The following is a 20,713-nucleotide window of genomic DNA, read 5'->3' as shown; positions in this document are numbered from 1 at the left end:
TGATCTTATTGTTATAATGATTTAAAAGTTTTGTGACTGTACTGTTATACTGTATGGAGTTTGGTTTACTTTGATTTCACAGAAGGTAGTTTTATGTCTTTAAATGTTATAGTAGGTAAAATCTAGGTATTTTAATGTCACAACAAATAGTTTTCTGACTAGTTGTTTGTGGTAAAGTTCGGTTACCAATTTGAAATTAATCTACACAAACTGAATTCCTTTTTGTAGAAGCAAAACTTTTCTCGATTTCCTAAGAGTGAATTTCGGTTTAAAATAGAAGCTAAAAGATGAGTATAAAAGCTTCTTAGATCTATCTTCTACTTAATAGCAGAAAGATCAGTCATCCCCGAAATATCTTTTGTCATAGAATACTAGCCTTAAAAAAAACAGAGTTTAAAACAAGCCATATGTATACTTGATTAATCAAAGAAGTGGAACAAAACCCTGTATATTTCTTTTCATTTCTTAATCTTCTTCTCAGGTTGATGAGTTTAATTAGCTAGGGAAATGATATAAGAAAAACTCAAGAATGGAAGAGTTAATTTTTCAATTGCATGGATTTGTCTTTGAAAAGTCTCATGCTGAGTGCATTTAGCATTGCTTTTGAGTATTGGCGTGAACCCATCTTCCAATCCATTCCTGTTGACATCATGACCTTGAAATCTTGGTAACTTATCCTTCCATCCTGTATATATATATATATATATATTATCAAAATGAAGCAACCCGATAAACAAAATAGAATAGAATTTAACTTCTATACACTGACAACATGAGACGTATTAAGGTTAATTACCTTATCCAAATCAGCATCAGATATGATGTCGAGGATCGCTTGATCATTCTTGGGGCCAAGATGATCATCAAACAAAGAAGCTTTCAAGTCTTCAAACTCAATATATCCACTTCGATTCTTGTCAAATTGAAGGAAAGCTTGGCGGAGATGATCGTCGTTGCTTAACCTCTGTAAGTGCACAGCCATTGTCACAAATTCTTCACAGTTTAGCATCCCATTTCCATCTACATCAGCCTTTTCCATAATAACCAAAAAAAAATTCTGAATTAAAAGGTATATATATATATATATATATATATATATATATATATATATATATATGTTATATCAACATATATAGAGTACTTAAATAGTACTAACAGAGTAAATATAAAAGAAAGCATTATTTATAAGCTTACAGCATCCATTAGCAATTGGACTTCAGGATCAGCAACAGATTGCCCCATCATATGTAGACCATCTTTGAGTTCTTGGAAACTTAGGTTTCCATTTTTGTCACTGTCCATCATATAGAACATTTGTTTAATTCCATGAACTTGATCCTGTGGTAAGTTATCTGCTACAACCTGTAAATACAGTTATGCATGAAATATATCAAATTTCACGTTACACTTGTTGTACGTCCAAGAAAGAAAAATAAAAGGAGAAACAAGAACACCAATGAATGACGAGGAATGTTTAATTAAGTACTTACTCTGAGAACTTTTTTCTTGAATTTATTCATCAAAGTGAATTGCTTAATCCTCGCTCTCACCCCTTCTCCCAAACATACGTTAGAGACCTTCTCAGCATTCTGTATCCAGTGATGTTCTTTAAACATCAACAATTGATCAATTAGTTTGAATATTTACATTATCAGATTACCTAAAAGATAACTAATCATCGATAAAAATGTGGAATTACTAACTTGAAAATAAGACAGATTATTTGCTATGTAACGTATTACAATACACAGGTCTAATAAATTGATATTGTTATAGAAATACTTACCAAGGACTTCTTCAACTGTCAACCTGTTATAAGGATTTGGATCAAGCATTCCTTTGACAAGGTCCTTAGCTTCATCTGATACTCTTGGCCAAGGATCTCTATTAAAATCTATTGTACCCTTTACTATTGCGTGTGCAATTCCTTCTTCGGTTTCTGTGCTAATCACAACCAAGTAACACCATATTTAAGCAAAAACAATTAGACTATTCACAAAGTCTATAAAACGTCACAGAACTACTATTCAATAGAGATTTCCCATTGGAAAGAAACATACAATAAAATATGAGATTGGTGAACTAATTAAGTCCAAATGGTGAATTACCTGCCCAAAAAGGGGGAACTCCACATAACAAAATGTAAAGAATAACACCGGCACTCCACACATCAACTTCTGGTCCATAATTCCTTCTAAGAACTTCTGGAGCCATGTAATATGGACTTCCAACTATTTCACCAAATCTCTGAGCTAAAAGATAATATTATAATGTTCGCTAAGATAAGATGCCAAAGCAATCCTCAAGATAATTATTAATTACGACAAATTCAAACACTATAATTTTGGATATGAACTCTTAAAAAGACTTACTAGGCTCAAAGAAAATAGAAAGGCCAAAGTCAATGGCCTTCAACTGAGCATTTTCACTTGTATTGGCATATAGAAAATTCTCAGGTTTGAGGTCTCGATGAATTACGCCATGCTTGTGGCATACCTATCACGAAGCATAAATGAATTTCTTAAGACAAATACATACAATTTAGACCAAAGTTATTGAGTTCGACTGAATCAATATCTTACACGCTAGCTCCGCAATAATTACCTGGACAACCTCAAGAATAGTCTTGGTAACACGAGCAGCAGCTCTTTCAGTATAATGTCCTCTTGCAACAATTCTATCAAAGAGTTCACCACCTTCACAAAGTTCCATAACAAGATAAACAGCCTCTTTATCTTCATAAACTTCCTTATAGCTAACAATATTAGGGTGTTTAGGCAAATGCCTCATTATTACCACCTCCCTCCTCACATCCTCCACATCTATCTCTGTCCTTAACTTGCTCTTTGCTATTGTCTTACATGCCACATTCTCTCCACTTTCCTTGTCTACACATTGGTATGTTATTCCAAACTCTCCTCTTCCTAACTCCTTCCCAAACTCGTACCTGTTAGAAGAAATAGAATCACATAAATTAATACGTAAGCATTTGAGCGTATTGTTTGTGAAAATACATACAAGTCCTTCAACATGCAAGAAAGTCGTTGTATACCGCAAACCAACTTAGACATGACTTCTCGCATGAATGAAAGAAAACTATTCAGAATAATCATCTTATTCCACGAACAAACATGTTATCAGGTTTTACATAAAAACGAAAAATATCAAGTCTCTTAATCCAAGTTTATATATATTACAAACTATATATCTAACGATACCTCTTGTAAATGTCATCTCCAGATGGATCCTTAACGACATTTATAGGACGAGAGAATTTCTGGGATTTAGGAACGGATGTGCGGCTGGAATTCTTGGAACAAGTTTCTTGATCAATAGGAGTAGGCCTCATTTTTGTTCTTTTCAAGAAACTTGCATTTTGTACAGACATGCATGTCCCCATTTTTTGGGATGTTAGATTATATATTTGTTTTCTTATAATGTAGCTTATAAGGTTAGCTTGAATTAACGTAACATCCCAAGGGAACAAAAGATCAAAAGAATTAAATGCAGTGAAGGAAAACAATGAGAGAGAGGAAGGAAGAGGGAGAGAAAGGAAACCCCAATTTTAGGGGAAGGGAGTTGATCAAGTCTTAAGCCAGGGGTATTATGTTGTTTTCTTGCTTTCCCCGGTTTTGTCTCAGTCCCTTTGACCATTTTCCTCTTGTGGCATATAAATGCAGAAAAAATTACAAATTCAGAGGAAGCATGCTATTTATTTTTTATTTGTTGTGTTAGAGAACTAATATATAGTTTCCCATCTAGAAGATTAGTATGCATTTAGTTACTTACGCGTTATCCATAACAATGTTACAATTTTCTTAATTTTCTTGATATCTTATACTATTTAAGACAATCGAAGTTTCTATGATATGGAGTAATTAAATATGAGATACGAGGAAGCAACTAACTGAGCTTATATACCCTATTAGATCTTTCAATTCTACATGGTATGGCCACGTTTTTCCCCCTTCCGTTTGATGTAATATGTCGTTCCATTTATGTAATCAGTGAATAAGAAGAAGGTTTTGTATTATTATGGATAGAGTTACCTAATATATCTATTGGTGGCGCATAACCGAGCCCTTTACAAATTCTATTATCATCTACAAAAATGATTGCAATTTGTAAACTTTTTATGTGCTTGATCTCTTTGACATCGATACATAAGTAATTTCACAGCAACGTTTTTGCATTTTGATTGGACGTCGAGTTATTTGCTATAATTCAAAAGCTAGAAAATGAAAAAAATGCCAAATTCATCACATTTCATAAAGTTGCACCATTAATAAGACTTTAAAATTGTTACGGAGTAAAAATTCAAAGTAAGAAGCCAAAAATTACAAAGAAGGTAGTAAATGTTAAACTATTGTGATTAAATTTTAGACAAGATCTTATTCAGATTCATTGGTTACACGATCATACATATCATGTACTTATTGAATTAGTATATCTTAGTAGCTCTGGCTGCCACTTTCTTTCTTTTAGAAAGAAGGCAAACCAACCACAGCAATAACTTCAAAAGTTACTTTCAGGAAAAAAAAAGTTACTTTCAGGATTTGTCTGTACAAATTGAAACATTAGGGGGTTTGTTGGCTCTCTTATGGAAATTAGGGAGTTCTCTGTAAATCACATCTCTTCCAAAACCCCATTTCACAAAAATTATACACTAGCAATTTCCTGTTTGGTGCTGTCTCGGGAGACTCGAATCATCATTTTCTTCTTCTGCGTTTGCTCTCTGCCTCTGTCTTGATTCGTGAAAGAATGGCGTTTTTGCTCAACAGAACAGTCTTGTCTAAGCTCCGACTCAATCCTCAGGTTTTTCTTACTTTTCATTTGGTTTTTTCTCTTTTTGCATTTTATTAATGGGTATACCAAATGTTTGATGATTTGTTTCTATGAAATCTCTCTTTTAATCGTACTGTAGAAAACTGATGAAACTTTGATGCAATCACGACGTGGAATCCATATCGAACCCGGGGCTCGCGAGAAGGCTGTGAGTACTTGCACTTTACCCCCTTTTATGTTTCTCGAATTCTTTTTTGTTCACTTCAAAGATCCGATTCTGCATTAAATTTAGATTTGAATCTTTACTTGGGATGGCTCAGATAAGGGAAATTTTTGTTTTTAGTGAGCTTTTGGTGTACCCATGAGATTTCTGTTAGCTATTGAGTGATTATAACTTAATCAAAAAGAAAAAAACCCTATTAGCTCGAGGTTGCCAGTGGAAGAAGCTGGATGTCAACTTCTACGTGCATCGTTTACTAACTGGGCATGATGCTATTGAATTTCAAATTTGTTACTATCATTTTTAAGATAAAAGTACTGTTTGTCTATTTTATCGAGGGAACACACACAAGTGATTCTTTACTTGTAGAATTTTGCTCAATTACATTATCTTTAGAGAATACTTTTCTGGATTCAACAGTTACTAAAATTTTGAGTTTGGGAAAATGAAGATGTATCTCTTTCAAGTGTGACACTGTAAATGTGGGTGTTAAGCTTCTCTGCATCAATGTTGTCAAAGGCTCATTTAAGGCGCGCTTAAGCTCTGAAGCTCAGAAAAGCTCAGGGAGGGTGCTTCACCTTGCTTAAGTTGCGCTTCAATGTAGGCAAAGTACTAAGGTGTGCGCCTCATTGCCCATGAGTTCTATCTTGAATCGAGCAATGCTAAACGACAAATATTATCAGCAAATAAGTATATTAGTTGTTGACAAAGACATTAGGAATGGGTTTGTTTCTTTTTTCTTGAATTACATATGTATTTTATTTTTTTTCCTTAGTTGCGCCTTTTTTAAACTAAAGCCCGCACTTTACTTGCGCTTTGCGCTCCAATCGAACCGGAGCGCTTTTTAGAGCTTTTCACTTTTGACAACACTGCTCCGCACGATTAAGGAGGGAGCAACTCCTTTTATGTAATATTGCTCTGATGTTGGTGTATTGGGAGATGTGTAGGAATAGGCCCTTTGTTCCATATATCTTCCAGATACCTTAAAGCTAGATAAACTAATAGAAAATCAATGTATTTTCATGAAGTAGTTTAGTTACGTGATCCATGTTGTGCATTGTTTCAGAAGAGAGCATCTTCTTTTAAAGAGCTTTAGCTCTCCAAAGGCTTAGGGATGGTCCTGTATATAGTTGAGTGGCATATGATGTTTTTTGCCTCATTCGATGATACTGTACAGTCAAAATTATAAACGGGCTCATTGATAATTAACCTCTGGAAATGCTTCAAGAAGTTGCATTGTGAGGTTTCTTTCTTTCTTCTTTTTTCCAATAAGCGCCTTCTCAAATGATACAAAGTGGGCTTTCGGTTAATCATATGTTCATTTCGTACCTTTATTTAAACAAATTAACAAAATTAGAACATCTGATGCAGCTTTTGGAAAAGTGAAGATATGTGACTTTTGATTGATTGATTAAGTCGGAAACCATGTTAATCGTGTTATTGACACTTGTCTTTACATATCGACTTCCACTTTCACAAGTATCGATATCGGTCTAACTTCAAATTAGTTTTGCTTCATTGTTTATATGGTTATATACTTCAACCTGGAGAAATGTGTACCAAATAGGGTTGTGTAGGCCACAAGAGTCTTTATCAGGTGCTTTTCTTTTTTGCTTTGACATGAGATGGTGGTTTTCCACTGGTAGCAATGAGAAAAATACTGTTACATTCTTTCTCTGTCTAATAGTAAGCTAAACAATGACAAAATTTGTGGAAAATGACTTTACACAGAATGTCTTCCATGTTACAGCATGTTCAATAAGTACCAAAGGTATTTCCTATTGCTCGGGCTTTTTTGATAAATAAACTCTTCTTGGGACATCTATATTTTATCTAACTCGAGTATGTGTTGCTTGGGATGCGTTTATTTGTCAATCCAATTTTGTTCCCAATATATATGATTATATGTGTGCTTGAATGAGCATGAGTTTTGATGTTTCTTTGTGCATGCTTTTTAATTGTTAAATTATTACATTTCCCTTGGCAAAATGTTTGTCAGCTATTAATTCCATAAATTGGATTCCCTTTTGTACTTACTCAATTGTTTCCATAAATTATTCTAGTATTTTTTTCATCTGCTTTATCCTTGTCAAATTTTTATGTTATTGGCAGCTCTTGGCAGCGGATCCCTCCTTGAAACGCTTTAAGTCGCATAAACAGAGTGTGCGGAACCTTAAAAGGGTGGGAGATGTTCTAACTATTGTTGTTGTAGCAGGTTTGCTAATCTCTTCACCATATACTGGATTTGCTTTATTTATTTTTCTGTTGAATGTAGATATAAGTATCCTAAGGGAGTGAGGATATGCAATCTGGAATTGCGAAGTAATTACTTTATCAAGTCAGTTGACTATGTTTCTTTTCAATAAGATTGTGAATCTCCCCCTACATTTCTAATGAAATAAGGTTTCTTTATGCCCCTCTTTTTCTCCAACTTATAGATATTGAAATAAGAACGATCAGAAGAGTCCCCACAGTACCTTCTTAGTGCTTCTTGCTTATCAATAAAAATCTTACCTTATAAAAAATAATCTTAAGACTCATTTGGCAAACACTGTGGTTCTTGCTTATTATTGATTCATGGCTTTTAATAGGTGTCAGAGTCTCCAAATAATTTTGATCAGAGTGTAGCAACAGCCTGTTACTACTGGTGTTACTACTCTGCATTCGTATTTAGTTTGCAACGATAATCAGATTCCAATATTAATTTCATTGGTTTCTCATTCATTTTCTTCAAAGCCAAGGAAAATATTTTAAAACCTTCTTTTATTATCTATTTACCCCCAAAAAAGAAAAGAAAAAAATTTAAAGCCTTCTGTTTATGTTGAGTTGCATCCAGATCTTGTTCAGAGGCTGTATAGTCAGTGCAATATATGCTATCAGCCTCCTTTTGCTGCTTGTTAGGCTACATGATCTCTATGCTGCTCTTAATATAATTTGCAACAATCAATTTCCAGCCTTCATAAGCATTGGCTTCTCATTCATATCCGAAGCTGTTTAAAGATTTTAAGAAGCTTCTGCTCTGTTTATTTATATCCAGCTGCTGTTATTCAGATGCCATCAGTTACGTTCCTTACAGCATCTTTTTACTGCTTATTGTGCTGCTGTTTTTGCACTAACTCTGAAATCCTGCAAAAGCAGTTCTACTTGCTTTTCTACTGAATAGCATCTTTGGAGCTAGGTAACTCCCGGATCTGAGGGGAGGTCTTGTGATCCTTATACCCTGCTGGATATTTTGCGTGCAATTTACAATTGATATGTAAATTTTTGTAAAATTTCACCATTTTCGTCCGACTAATACTTCTGAAACCGTCATTCTGATCTAACTTATATTTACAGGATGTTGTTATGAGATATATGTGAGAGCTGTTATGCGGGAAGAAGCAAGGAAGAATGCAGAAGGAAGCGCATAATGGCAGATCATTCTGTTTTTGCATATTTTCACTGCCTTTATTCTTCGAAACATGGGGAAAATGGGATAATGAAGGAAGGGTATCACTAAGTACATGAAACTCGTGTTTTAACTTTTGTTTGGGTTGGTGGTATGAAAATAAGGTGGTTCCAAACAGTTGAGATTGCATCTCAACGCCAAGAACTTTGCATGCAAATTTTGGTTTTATTTGAACTTTATGTTTGAATGCTCTAAAATGCATGTGATGCCTGGTGAGATTTTCTCACCTTCAATTATATGGTACTTTCACTTCTACTTAATGTGACTAACACAAAAGATGGACCTTCAGATCTTGGAAGTAATTTTGGTGTTTGTGTACTAATGCAAACTGCCTCATGTATAAGGGGATGGGAAATAATGTAAGCTGAAGGACTTGCATTTGTTTATCTACATAATTTATTTCTCTTGCAAGAGACTAGTCTATTCTGCTATTTGTGTTGTCAATCACATCTTTGCTAGGGGATGATGCTTAATACATGCTAGTTATTTGGGGAGAGATTATCTAATTGTTAAATGAGATTGGTCCCCAATCAAGTAAAATACAACCTCTTTCTTTTTTAATCATCTACAATGGGGTTATTTACTGGAAGGAAACTTGAATGAATCAGAAATTGAGAAAAATAACGTAATGAAACGTAGATATTTATCGATGAACATATGTCAACAAGTCCCTTGTGTGACATTCAACATGAAAAAAATGTGAAGAGGATTATACGTTGAGAAGCAACGTAAATATGAACAACACCATAAGTGTATCACTTAACTCTTAAAAATCATAGGTCTTCCGAGTAGGGGTGTTCATGGTTCGGTGTGTATTGGTTTTTTCTAAAAAGAAACCAAATCAAATAAGTCGGTTTTTTAAATATCGGAACCAAACCAATGTGTCAGTTTTTTATCGATTCGGTTTATGTTGGGTTTTTGGTTATTTATTGATTTTTTCTTAAATATGAGACATACACTACAAAACACATATTTCAACGACTATATTTTCAATGCAACACTATCAAATCAATTGCTATTTGAGAAATCTATCATTGAATAATTTAAGGACTCAATTAAAAATAAATTATTTTTAATATAAAATAGATTCTTGCACTTGGAAAAAGAAAACTACCAATCAAACTAGAATGTAAAGGTAAAGAACTAGACTAAAGGTGCAAACGATTGACCTGTACTATAAAATTTTAGAAACTTTGTATAGAATACCTAAAAATACACACATATATAAGTATAATAATAAATTTCAAATAGTTACTTTTATAATCGGTTTGGTTCGATTTTTTCCGGTAATTTTTTAATTAAAATCAAAATCAAACCAAATTTGATCGATTTTTTAAAATTCAAAACCAAAACTAAACCAAACCAAAAAAGTATCGATTTTTTAGTCGGTTTAGTTCGGTTATCGGCTTGATTCGATTTTTTGTGTTTTAATGAACACCCCAACTTCCAAAAAAGAATTTCTAAAATATATTTTTGAGCTCAATAAAAATGACATGACGACAAAGTAAACGCCTTAGTGAAAAGATGGGTGATAAAAGTAAACGTCTTAGTTAAAGATTAGTAGGGCATTTTATTTAGCACAATTGTCTTTTCTAAAGTTTTGAAGGTGAAGCGAAAATTGTTTAATTTGCTATGCAATTATATTCGATGTATCTGTTCACTAATTATCATTATTATTCTTATGATTTTGAGTTTTTTTTTGTGGTTCGACATTTCCTCATTTTGTCTAAGAATTATTATCGTTGCAAAACTAATCTTTACTTATTGAGATCTTTATGATTAACTTAAACTTTTTCTTAAGCAAGCAATGTTTTCTTAAAATCCTCTAAACTTAGAATTTAGAATTTGGACATAAGAATATTTTTTATTTTTTTCGATTTATTTTTTATTTTTTTTCGAAATTAGTATTTGACCATAAAATTTTTAATTTTTACTTGAAAGTAATTTTAAAATTTTTTCAAAAATTTAAAAAATTTCAAAAAACTATTTTTCAAAATTTTTCACAATTATGTGAGAGAGTCAACTGTCGCTATATCAAAACCTCTGCACTTCAAGTTCAAATTACAAAATAGTTTCACTAGATGGTCAATTACTATATTGTCCTTTTTCGCATATATACATAAGCTGATACTATTTCACCAGCGTTAGGGTTTTGGGAGTTCTGCATCTCTTCAGGAGTGAACGAAACAGCCGCACCGCAGAGCAGGATTCGAAACCGTAGCAATGGTGAGATTTTTATATTTATAATACGCATATGTATTTGTTTGCTCTTTCGAATTGTTTTTGATTTTGGTTTTGGGGTGCAGTCGCTGGTTGCAAATGAAGAATTTCAGCACATACTTCGTGTGCAAAACACGAACGTTGATGGGAAACAGAAGATAATGTTCGCAATGACATCTATCAAAGGTATCGGCCGTCGTTTCGCTAACATTGCTTGCAAGAAAGCCGATATCGATATGAGCAAGAGGTTACTCCCTTTTCTTTTTTTCTTCCTACTAATTATGTAATGAAGCTCTAATGTTGTTCTCATCATTGTTTTTTGTTGCAACCAAGCCTGTTAAACCTTTTAGGAATGCTCATGTGTTATTGGAGTATTGTGTACTGTTATTTTTGTCTATAATTTTGGATTTAAATCCCCACTTTACCTCGATTTTTGGATTTATTTTTTCATTATAGAGAATGCTCCCTCGCGAAAATGAAAGTGAAAATGGATACCTAAGGATTTTTTCCGCAACCATAATTGGATGTATTCTACGCCTTGCTGTTATTTTTTTGAGAAATAACTTATCGTTGGGTTAGGAAGTTAGCCTATGATTGCAAAGTAACCTGCTAGCTATAGTGTAATTGAGCTGGTCCTAACACCACCTTCATTAAAAAAAAGTTAGCCTATGGTTCAGAGATTTGAGATTGATGAATGAGTAAAGTAGCTGTTCTTTTACCAATGAATTTAATTAGTAGTTGTCAATTCTAAGCGACCTTTTTACCACGCGACATTTTTGCGCAGACTGTTCTGAACTTTTGTGCCTCACTAAATTTTCCTGCTTTGGTATTTTAGTTCTTGCCAAGTTATCTAAATTTCTGCTACTACTCTTTACTCTAGGGCGGGTGAATTAGTAGTTGTGAATTCTAAGCAACCTTTTTACCACGCATCATTCTTGCGCAGACTGTTCTGAACTTTTGTGTTGCACCAAATACTCCTGCTTTGGTATTTTAGTTCTTGCAAAGTTATCTAAATTTCTGCTACTATTTTCTCTAGGGCGGGTGAACTATCTGCTGCTGAACTCGATAGCTTGATGGTCGTCGTGGCAAATCCTCGTCAATTCAAAATCCCTGACTGGTTTTTGAATAGGCAAAAGGATTACAAGGATGGTAAGTTTTCGCAAGTTACATCTAATGCTCTGGACATGAAGCTTAGGGATGATCTGGAACGCCTGAAGAAGATCAGGTTGGTCTTTTACTTCTCTACTTTTGTTGTTAACATGTCATATGTTTTGTTTGAAATTCTCAATTAACTACTATTGGTACAAGTTGTTGGAAAACCTTTCTTGTCTGTGCTTATCCTTTATTTCACTATCTGATGGTGGCAGGAATCATCGTGGTTTGCGTCACTACTGGGGTCTTCGAGTGCGTGGTCAGCACACAAAGACCACTGGTCGCCGGGGGAAGACTGTTGGTGTCTCCAAGAAGCGATAGTCACCTTCCCAGGAACCAATTTTGCATGTTTTATGCTATATCATTTTCATATGCGACAAGAGTGTTTGAATGGACTTAGCTTTATGATTTTGTTGAATGTATTGGATTGAGTTCTATGGAGCAGCATTGCTTTTGAAGGATGCGTTATCTACTTGTCCTCGTTTGTGACTGATGAAGTTCAATTTTCTACACCTTTGATGGTCTTTGTTTGATATTTATCTCGTGGAAAATTTTCAATATTTTTAGTACCTTAATCTGCATGGCATGGTGTATTACATGAAGAATATCCAAGGGGAAGTGTTATAACCTTCGAGGCTTGTGTTAAATCCAACAGTGTCCCTTCAGTGAACTCGTGTGCTCAATCAAAGACAGTAGTCAGTCACCGGTTGAGTAGAGTTGATTGCTGGAGTGGCCTTTAAACATTATAGCTCAAATGTCAAGTTGGTAGAATATCAACTTACCGTCAGGGAAAGGTGCTTTTCTTGCTTCAGCATTTGGCATTTGAACCTCACTGGCAGGCTAATCTGGATTTATCAAAGTTACTGAAATTATTTCAATGTGGAATGGTGATTGAGCCATTGTCATGCGCCCTTGCTGTCTTAACAATTTTAGGGCAACACTTGGTGCTTTAGCTTTGGTATCACTAGTTGAAGATTATGGATAGATTCTCTTTAGTCCCAAAATAATGCAAGATAGCTTTGATCTTAACAATTGTATGCAATTACTGTATACACTACCCGTCACACAGTAGGAGCTAGGCATCGACTCATTTATCTCAATAGCAAAACTAGACATACATATTTGACTATGAAACAAAAGAATTGCAAAAGCTTCTTTCAAACCAATCAAAGGAATTAATGATTAATGTGACATTTCAATCTAGTCAAAGTGAAGGATCATTACATCATGTATAAATCAAGATAATGTACATTTAATTTACACCTTCAAGATAAGGAAGAAAAGGTCCACAAGCAAAAATAACTACATAAGTAGACCAACAGGACTCAAAGCCACGTATGCTTTCATCTTAATACTTGAATGTCAATCTATCATCACATAACGCATGTAAGATAAATAAATATAGAAGCATAAAAATAAGAACAATGTTAGATTAATAAAATTTCGGCTGTTGAAGAAATGCCTTTTATTTGAAAAAGAATTTCCAGATCTCTCTGTCTGTTAGCTCTTTCACTAAATGGGCGCCAAAAACACCTTCCTCGTCTACCACGCTTCTCAGATGCCGTGCTGCACTGTTAAAGCTCACATAATTCCTTTTAGCAGCCAGGTATATTACTCCATAGGGAGGCCTCAGACACTGGTGGTTTAAGGTGAAAATTGTTACAGCACTATTCAAATTAAATCAGTAACATACAGAAAGAAGCACTTGCAGATAGAAAATTGCATTAACATATAGTCAGATACTCCAATATAGATTAGAAAAAGATAGATGTTGCGTAAAATCAGTTAAAGAGCTAAAAAGGGAAACTCATCAGCACGGTTAAATAGTAACGTATACCTTCTTTATCAGCCCATGTAGCTTCTTGAGGGAGGGCACTGAGTAAGGAAGTTCAGTCATTAAAATTACATCATATCCACCTTCGCCATTGTCTGCGTCATTAGCCCTCTCCCATGCTCTGCTTCCAGAGAGCTTCCTAGATCTCCTCAAGGAAGACTCCTGCGCCAATATGCTACCTTCTTGGCTACTACAGCCATCCATGAAATCCTCCTCTGACAAGCTGAGGCTCATCCCTGTTGGTACCTCGGATATATCATTCCTCACCACAGATAAGACTGTAGGGAGTTCCTCCCACTCTCCAGCATAAAAGTGGACCACCGGAGCAAGAATCTGTCTTGAAGGAGTCAAAGGGCTCTCAGGTTGGCGGCTCTGTCTATCACGGGCCTGCTCAAGGTTTGCTAAAACATTAGGGATGGTGGTGCATCTTATAGTTTCTGCACTGAGGTCTTGAAAATGTACTGTTGAAGCTCCCTGCAAAGAAGTTATTTTAAATCAGTTTATTTGAGTAACTTGAAACCAAGAGTCCATGCAACTATACCCATTAAGTTCACTACAAGTTGGACTTCAGCTACCATGTCATACTCCTATAAATTTGTAATTCCGGCATTTGAATTCACACACTTGTGAGTTGTGACATGAGTTGAAATTTCAACTTAACTCCTGCATCATTTGAGTCCCCCTAGTGATGACAATTACAGTGAGATCCTCAAAGAATGCAAATCGTGGAGCTGAACCATTTAGGCTCTTAAAACTAATTTAATGATAAAAAACAGGACCCTATAAGGTTTTAAAAGATTCTATGCTTTGGGACCTTACACAAAAACCGTTGTTTCCATTGCAGGCCAAGCAGGTTCTTCATGTTCACAGCCTAATCACGAGAAACCCTTTCAAACTGCTCATTAGTGATCATTGCTTAGCGAGAACTTGTCACCAAATATAGAGTCTGGCAAGATCCAAAAGGTGCTCCATTAACAGGGTTATATCTATTTTGACCAGGATATACTTCTGAGCGAAAACTCAAATTTTGAACTTTTCAAATCTCTTCCTTGAAAATCATAGAATTCCCAAATACAGCTTTCGTTATCTACAAGTCGGGTTTGCAAATTTGTGCCGTTACAACCAGTGGCGGAGGCAGGATTTCCGCTAAGGGGGTTCAAAAAAGAAAAAAAGTTGAAAAAATTAGAAGAAACTGTGGCTAGTGGGAGTTGAACCAGCAACCTAGCAAAGATTTTGAACCCCTTGACCGTTGAGCTATGCTTTTGAGATGTGTCAAGAGGATTCATAATATAATATATAGAGGTACAAACCGAATTTTGCCTTATATATACAGTGTAATTTTCCGGCGAAGGGGGTTAACGTGAACACCCTTTCGGCCCCCTAAATCCGCCCCTGGTTACAACTTAAAAGTTAAAAAAGCATAAAGTTCAGATTACCTAAGCTCAATGCTCCAGGAATGATACGACAGATAAAAACGTAACGCATAGAGGTTTTTTTTTTTTTTTTTAAACCCCTCCCAAATTAGGAGGATCTATAATGTTTCCACACTTCCCCTCCAGTGTGACTCGAACCCAGGACCTAACGGTCGTAGGTGGAGGTGCTTTTACCAACTGAGCAAGTCTCACTTGTCAATGCATAGAGTTAAAATATGATAGTTGAATAGAAAAATGTTATCGGGTGTAATACCTGCCAAAGTGAAAAGTAAGTTTTATAAAATGGTTGTTAGGCCCACAAAATAGGAAGATTGAAATAGAAAAATGCTATCGGGTGTTACGTCAAAGAAGGATATCTACCAAAGTGAAAGGTAAGTTCTATAAATGGTTGTTAGGCCAATAATGTTATATGGGGTAAATATCCTCTAAGGTCCACCATACGATGGGTGTTGCAGAAATGTGAATGTTAAGATGAATGCGCGCCCATACTGAATTATTCAAGATCAGAAATAAACACATTCTGTAGAGGTGCAAGTAGCACATTTAGAGGATAATACGTGAGAACATCGCTGAAATGGTTTGGTCAAGTCAACTTCCAAATACACCGGTCTATAGGTGTAAAGCTTAACGATGATGATGCGAACGAGATAGACCTAAAATCACATGCAAGGAAGTTGTCTCAAACAACCCACAATCTCTTAGAATCCATACTGACTTGAGAGTTAGCCATTTGGTTTGCCTAAATTAGGTCCATTAGTTGTTATGAATCTTATAATCTTGTTAGAGATTTGTATCTCTGTAGAAAATGTGAAAACATTGTAGTGTCAAGAGAGCCTAAATTATTGAATATTAGAATGAAACGAGGGCACAAATGAAGTAAGATGGATAGTGAAGATTCATATAGACGACTCCAATAAGCTTGAGTTGACGTGCCATATGCTAGTTTTGAATGTATAGCCAAATTTCGGCAAGAAGAGGGGTTTATAAAGGAACAGAAAAGGAATGTTAAGACAGAATCCTGGGATACTGACAATTTTGGGATTAAAGGAATTCTTTCTGAAAGTTCTGGTTCAAAACGATGCACATAGCTCAGTGATGATTAGTAACAAATACGGCAATCATGACACGACTTCTCAGAAATCCACTGATTTACTTTCAGCAGTTGATACCCTTTGTGTGCCCAGATTGAGTTTTAGAAATACTTCCTAAACATTTTACACAATGAAATAGCAAATTTAAAATTCAAAAATATATTTGTCCTAGATTTCTGCACAAAGACTACATTAAAGCCGTTACCTTCAAACAAGCAAAAATTCCAGGAAGCCCATGACTGCAACCAAGCTGAAAGCAAAAAGTCAAAAAAAGAAAACAGAATTAACTTCCAGTGTTGAAAGAGGTACATGGGAATACAATTTGGTATGGTTACTTAAACTCCAACAGCTATGAGAGAGATGATAGACTAAATGACAAAGCAAAGCTGCAATCTAAGCATAAGCTATTAGCACAAACATGTCATTTAAGCATCAAATCACCAAGAAATGTATTAAAAGGTCAAAGATAAAGATTTCAAGCAACATCAATAACAGTAGCAAAATATATGATGGACTAAGACCCTATTCAATGCTAGCATTATCCCTACTAACCAACAATAATCACAAGTTATTACAACATGCTTTGTGGCTTTATGGAAAGGTTTCAGAAACAAAAATCTTATGCACTGCCAAGTCACATTGTGAATATATGCGTATATCATGTGCATAAATCTTTTGATCAAATAAGCTACAATTCAAAAGGCACCAACTAATGATGCATCTTAGGGGCCCTATTATCTTGGAGGCAAATAGTTAACTTTCAAAAAAGACTTATGCTGAGGTCCATTGGCACAAAAAGGTTACTCTTGAACCAAAGTTTGTGATTTCTTTCTCTATGAACTTCTACTTGCTCTCAGGCCAGCCCATCATCAAGGTCTTCTGAGGTAATTTAAAACGTTTATACCAAGTCCCAAAAGGTCCATTAGTGGTCCATTTTGATGAATTTTTGTGCTACAGTCAAGTTGGTAGTGTCCAAAAGGAACCATAAAGATAATCCGCTTCTACCCTCTAACACATGCTTCTTAGAATCTGTCAGTGTTGTCAAAGGCAAAAAACTCTAAAAAGCGCTCTAAGTCTATTGGGCTTTAACCGCAAAGCGCACTTAAAGTGTGGGCTTTAGTAAAAAAAAAACGCAATGAAAGAAAAAATAAAAATACATATGTAATTCAAGAACAAAGTAACAAATTCATTCATAACATTTTCCTTTACAGCTAATACACTTATTTTCCAATTATATTTGTTGCTGTGCCGCTTGATTTACGATAAAACTCATGGGTAATGAGGCTCATGTCTTAGTGCCTTGCCTTATACTGAAGCGCAGTTTAAGCGAGGCGAAGCGCCTTCCCTGAGCTTTTCTGAGCTTCAGGGCTTAAGCGCGTCTTAAATAAGCCTTTGACAACACTGTAATCTGTTGATACCAAGTCCAAAAATGTGCTACTAAACAGGTAATACATTTATCACATACTCTCTACTTAGCAAAAAAGCTACACGGCATTTGAACAGATCATTGTAGAAATTTTGTACGTAGATTGATGTTGATTCTTCTAAAGATGCCACTTTAATCCAACAATAGTGAAGATGAGGTAATAAATAGGTAAATGCATGTAAATCACACAAACAGTTTGAAATGAAGTACCTCAAGCACCCTTTTGCCTCTCAAGCTCAGTTGTCCATCCCGAATCTCATGCTTGAGAACATTAACAAGATCAATTGAGCTGTCCCAAGATTTAAGATGTCCTGTAGTGCAACAGATCAACTTTCGAAGTTAAAATTGATTATTGAATGCCCTTTTACAATTTCTCACATCAAGACCTGTTAGGAATTATTTATTACATTTGGCCTATGCAGAAACCAGCAAGTGTACCTACCATCTGACTTTGAGGATATTGCTTCTGAACCAGTGAACCCAATTATATCAGCGACACTGACTCTACCCTGCATTATATAAAAACAAGTGCATTTCAAATTGAATATTAAAATCGTCAAGCAGCTGAACACTCAGAAAGGAAAAAAAAAGAAAAAAAAGGAGAGATTTTATGCATATCTATTCAAGCTCAGGATACTGCAGTAGAGCATAGTGAAAAACACAGATCTGACTGTAAAACATACTCTCTCAATTTGGAAAAAGAAGGCCATGTTCTAATATTAGGGTCAAATTAACTACTTTTAGGATTCTTGGACATAGTTAATTCTCTATAACAAGATTTTATATATTTAGGAAACGTACAGGTATACAATGACTTCCCAAAAGAAGATAACAACCTTTAGAGCTAGAAATCTCGGTTCTAGGTGGCTTCCAGCTATGTCAGCCACCTCCTCAGAGACCAAGTACAGCTCCCCGAATTCAAAAATGGAATGAGTTATGAGTAGCCACCCATCCTCAAGACATTAATATAGCAACTTCACTCAAAACAATTCGTGCCAATAACATAGTAAGTGAATTATTTGTACCTTGAATAAATTGATTCCTTGTAAATCTATAGTCTCACCAGCATATTTGTAGGGATGAGCAGCCTGCACAATTTAATGCACATTTGGACACAAGAAAACTGAAAAACAAAGGAAATTTTTTGAAAACGACTAAAAAGGTATACCTTTGATGGAACTATTTCTACAGCTGGTGAGGGAAGATGGACATCTCTGTCAGATATCACTGACATGTGACACCCTCGGTCTTGAGATATGAAACCAGGCAAGCATTGAGCAAGAAGTGCTTTTGTACGCATTATATCCTATACTCGAGGTATATCAAGCTCAGTGAAGAAAGAACCTGTAAATGGCACCATCAGAAAAAATACAGAACAGTTCTAAACTTAGATTCTTTTTTCTTTTCCAACTGAAGAACATTCAATTTGGATTTGTTAGCCTGTGGTAGAATTCCTCTTGAATCCACGCATGGATGACAAAGTGCGGAGTGAAACTAGTACATTGTATCATAAATCTTCTATAGGACTCTGTACAAGTATCGGAATGTTTGTAATTTCCTAGGGAATTTCTTAGCCAATAATACCTACCTTAAAAAAGAAATAACACTATCTTAATGTGAAAGATGAAATAGGTTATTAATTCTGCTGAGGATACAATGTTATAAAGTCAAGGTCAATAAAAACTTTGGTCTGTTGATGATTAAAATTTTTTAACTGGAAACTATGTTGTTCTTGTTTATAAACTTGACCATTAGGAATTGAGATCCACGTATGGTTTCGTATGACTTCAATAGTATGGATTTCAAATGGCACTCAAATTGAAGGATCACCAATAAAATAATCACAATTAGTTTAAACTTATCGAGGAAATGCTCAGAGACTAACAACGATAGTTGCAATTTGTGTGTACTTATGTTCAAATTATTTGTATCCGGATGAGCCATACTGTATTCAATCAGAAAAATACCCCTTCCAAATTCATCGTAACAATAAGAGAGAAACAAAGGCGTAGATGTAATAGACGCTTCCGCAATAATAGTACAAAAGCAGATATTTAAGGAAACCTGATAAACAAATTAAATTCAGCCATTCTCTTGGATTCCAAAGATCCAGAGGTAAAGTTGATGAACATGGCAACAACAACAACAAGATACCCAGTTGTTGTTGTTGCCCTGTTAATCAACTTTACCTCTGGATCTTTGGAATCCAAGAGAATGGCTGAATTTAATTTGATTAACATGGCAAATAAGACAAAAATTTCCAACATACAAATCCTTAGTTTTCCAACACTAAGCTGTAAAAACAAGCAACTACTGGAAGAACATAACAACAAGTTCAAAGTTCAAAACCAAAATAAAGTGTGAGTCCCTTTTTTCCCCTTTCTAATTCCAATACTACTCCTATAATTATTATAATTGTTTAAAGCCAATTTAGGGCAAACTATTACTATAATTATCATCAAATAAAGTTCTTAAAATTTCAATTCCAGCAAATTACAGCACTAGAAAACCAATAAAAGCAAGAAACACAAGACCCAAAATTCAAAACTAAATAAAAATCAAAATACAAAAAGGTAAATGGCAATAAGAGCAAGAATTGAGACAAAGTGAACATACCACAGTGAAGAAAATACCAATTCAAGAATGATCTGAACTAAAAATCTGAATTTGACTGCTTAGGCAAAGACCCTTCCTTTACGGTGAAATCAAAGATCACAACACTGTTAAAATATTATCAAATAAAGAAAAAACACAGCAATTTCAGGGAATATAGCATAAAGCCATAAACAATTTTCCAAGTCAAAATAGGAGAACAATACTGAAAGAAAAGAAGCTTCGATTTTTCAGACTGAAGGGTCAGTGGAAGTAGAATATACTAATTTAACCCTTGTTCATATCACTATTACGGATGTGACCTGATTGGTTCTAGTTTGTTAAAGTGGCGTTTTGGTAGATATATGTAAAAAAGATAAAAATGTTAAGAAACTAAACTCAAAATAACAATATGAAACAAGAAAATAGACAAGAATGCAGAGAGCAAAAAGATGAGCGCTTCTTATTTCTTTCAGGTGTCTACAATATCACTTCTCATCCTCTATTTATAG

At 34.8% G+C, this 20,713-nt stretch overlaps 4 protein-coding genes across 6 annotated transcripts; 2 read left to right on the top strand and 2 right to left on the bottom strand.

Moving 5' to 3' along the window:
* Positions 1-451: 451 nt before the first annotated feature.
* LOC104085972 (calcium-dependent protein kinase 24) lies at positions 452-3,588 on the bottom strand. 3 transcript variants are annotated; one of them, XM_070177618.1, is made up of 9 exons: positions 3,219-3,588; positions 2,605-2,947; positions 2,373-2,496; positions 2,109-2,252; positions 1,787-1,939; positions 1,491-1,606; positions 1,195-1,362; positions 797-1,057; positions 452-685 (listed from the first exon to the last, which is right to left on the bottom strand). In XM_070177618.1, the coding sequence occupies exons 1-9, from the start codon at positions 3,398-3,400 to the stop codon at positions 539-541; spliced, it is 1,638 nt and encodes a 545-aa protein (XP_070033719.1). In that variant the 5' UTR covers positions 3,401-3,588; the 3' UTR covers positions 452-538. The 3 variants fall into 3 exon arrangements, with proteins under 3 accessions (XP_070033719.1, XP_009588395.1, XP_009588394.1); XM_009590100.4 differs by having other exon boundaries at positions 797-964; XM_009590099.3 differs by having other exon boundaries at positions 797-1,030; positions 3,219-3,587.
* Positions 3,589-4,635: 1,047 nt separating this feature from the next.
* On the top strand, positions 4,636-8,708 carry LOC104085973 (succinate dehydrogenase subunit 7A, mitochondrial). The gene is made up of 4 exons (XM_009590101.4): positions 4,636-4,815; positions 4,925-4,993; positions 7,118-7,220; positions 8,342-8,708. The coding sequence occupies exons 1-4, from the start codon at positions 4,762-4,764 to the stop codon at positions 8,413-8,415; spliced, it is 300 nt and encodes a 99-aa protein (XP_009588396.1). The 5' UTR covers positions 4,636-4,761; the 3' UTR covers positions 8,416-8,708.
* A 1,829-nt stretch (positions 8,709-10,537) lies between these two features.
* LOC104085974 (small ribosomal subunit protein uS13z/uS13y/uS13x-like) lies at positions 10,538-12,358 on the top strand. Its single transcript, XM_009590104.4, has 4 exons — positions 10,538-10,679; positions 10,760-10,920; positions 11,710-11,898; positions 12,041-12,358. Exons 1-4 carry the CDS (start codon positions 10,677-10,679, stop codon positions 12,144-12,146), a joined length of 459 nt encoding a protein of 152 aa, XP_009588399.1. The 5' UTR covers positions 10,538-10,676; the 3' UTR covers positions 12,147-12,358.
* Positions 12,359-12,977: 619 nt separating this feature from the next.
* LOC104085975 (uncharacterized) lies at positions 12,978-20,476 on the bottom strand. Its single transcript, XM_009590105.4, has 8 exons — positions 20,226-20,476; positions 18,778-18,953; positions 18,635-18,697; positions 18,052-18,118; positions 17,820-17,920; positions 16,389-16,433; positions 13,663-14,133; positions 12,978-13,461 (listed from the first exon to the last, which is right to left on the bottom strand). The coding sequence occupies exons 2-8, from the start codon at positions 18,907-18,909 to the stop codon at positions 13,291-13,293; spliced, it is 1,050 nt and encodes a 349-aa protein (XP_009588400.1). The 5' UTR covers positions 18,910-18,953; positions 20,226-20,476; the 3' UTR covers positions 12,978-13,290.
* Between the last annotated feature and the right edge of the window lie 237 nt (positions 20,477-20,713).

This window comes from Nicotiana tomentosiformis, chromosome 6 (assembly GCF_000390325.3).
Source record: "Nicotiana tomentosiformis chromosome 6, ASM39032v3, whole genome shotgun sequence".
Classification (NCBI taxonomy): Eukaryota; Viridiplantae; Streptophyta; class Magnoliopsida; order Solanales; family Solanaceae; genus Nicotiana; species Nicotiana tomentosiformis.
Note: the sequence above shows the minus strand (reverse complement) of the source record. Positions and strands in the feature narration are given on the sequence as shown.

Coding starts and splice junctions, on each gene's coding strand:
- LOC104085972 (XM_070177618.1), bottom strand. CDS start 3,400: ATGGGGACATGCATGTCTGTACAAAATGCAAGTTTCTTGAAAAGAACA. Junction 1,363..1,490: donor TCAAGAAAAAAGTTCTCAGA/GTAAGTACTTAA, acceptor CTGTATTTACAG/GTTGTAGCAGATAACTTACC. Junction 1,058..1,194: donor TCCAATTGCTAATGGATGCT/GTAAGCTTATAA, acceptor CTTTTAATTCAG/AATTTTTTTTTGGTTATTAT.
- LOC104085973 (XM_009590101.4), top strand. CDS start 4,762: ATGGCGTTTTTGCTCAACAGAACAGTCTTGTCTAAGCTCCGACTCAAT. Junction 4,816..4,924: donor AGCTCCGACTCAATCCTCAG/GTTTTTCTTACT, acceptor ATCGTACTGTAG/AAAACTGATGAAACTTTGAT. Junction 4,994..7,117: donor CCGGGGCTCGCGAGAAGGCT/GTGAGTACTTGC, acceptor TGTTATTGGCAG/CTCTTGGCAGCGGATCCCTC.
- LOC104085974 (XM_009590104.4), top strand. Junction 10,921..11,709: donor GATATCGATATGAGCAAGAG/GTTACTCCCTTT, acceptor TATTTTCTCTAG/GGCGGGTGAACTATCTGCTG. Junction 11,899..12,040: donor GAACGCCTGAAGAAGATCAG/GTTGGTCTTTTA, acceptor TGATGGTGGCAG/GAATCATCGTGGTTTGCGTC.
- LOC104085975 (XM_009590105.4), bottom strand. CDS start 18,909: ATGCGTACAAAAGCACTTCTTGCTCAATGCTTGCCTGGTTTCATATCT. Junction 18,119..18,634: donor AAGGAATCAATTTATTCAAG/GTACAAATAATT, acceptor TATATAATGCAG/GGTAGAGTCAGTGTCGCTGA. Junction 17,921..18,051: donor AATATCCTCAAAGTCAGATG/GTAGGTACACTT, acceptor GTTGCACTACAG/GACATCTTAAATCTTGGGAC.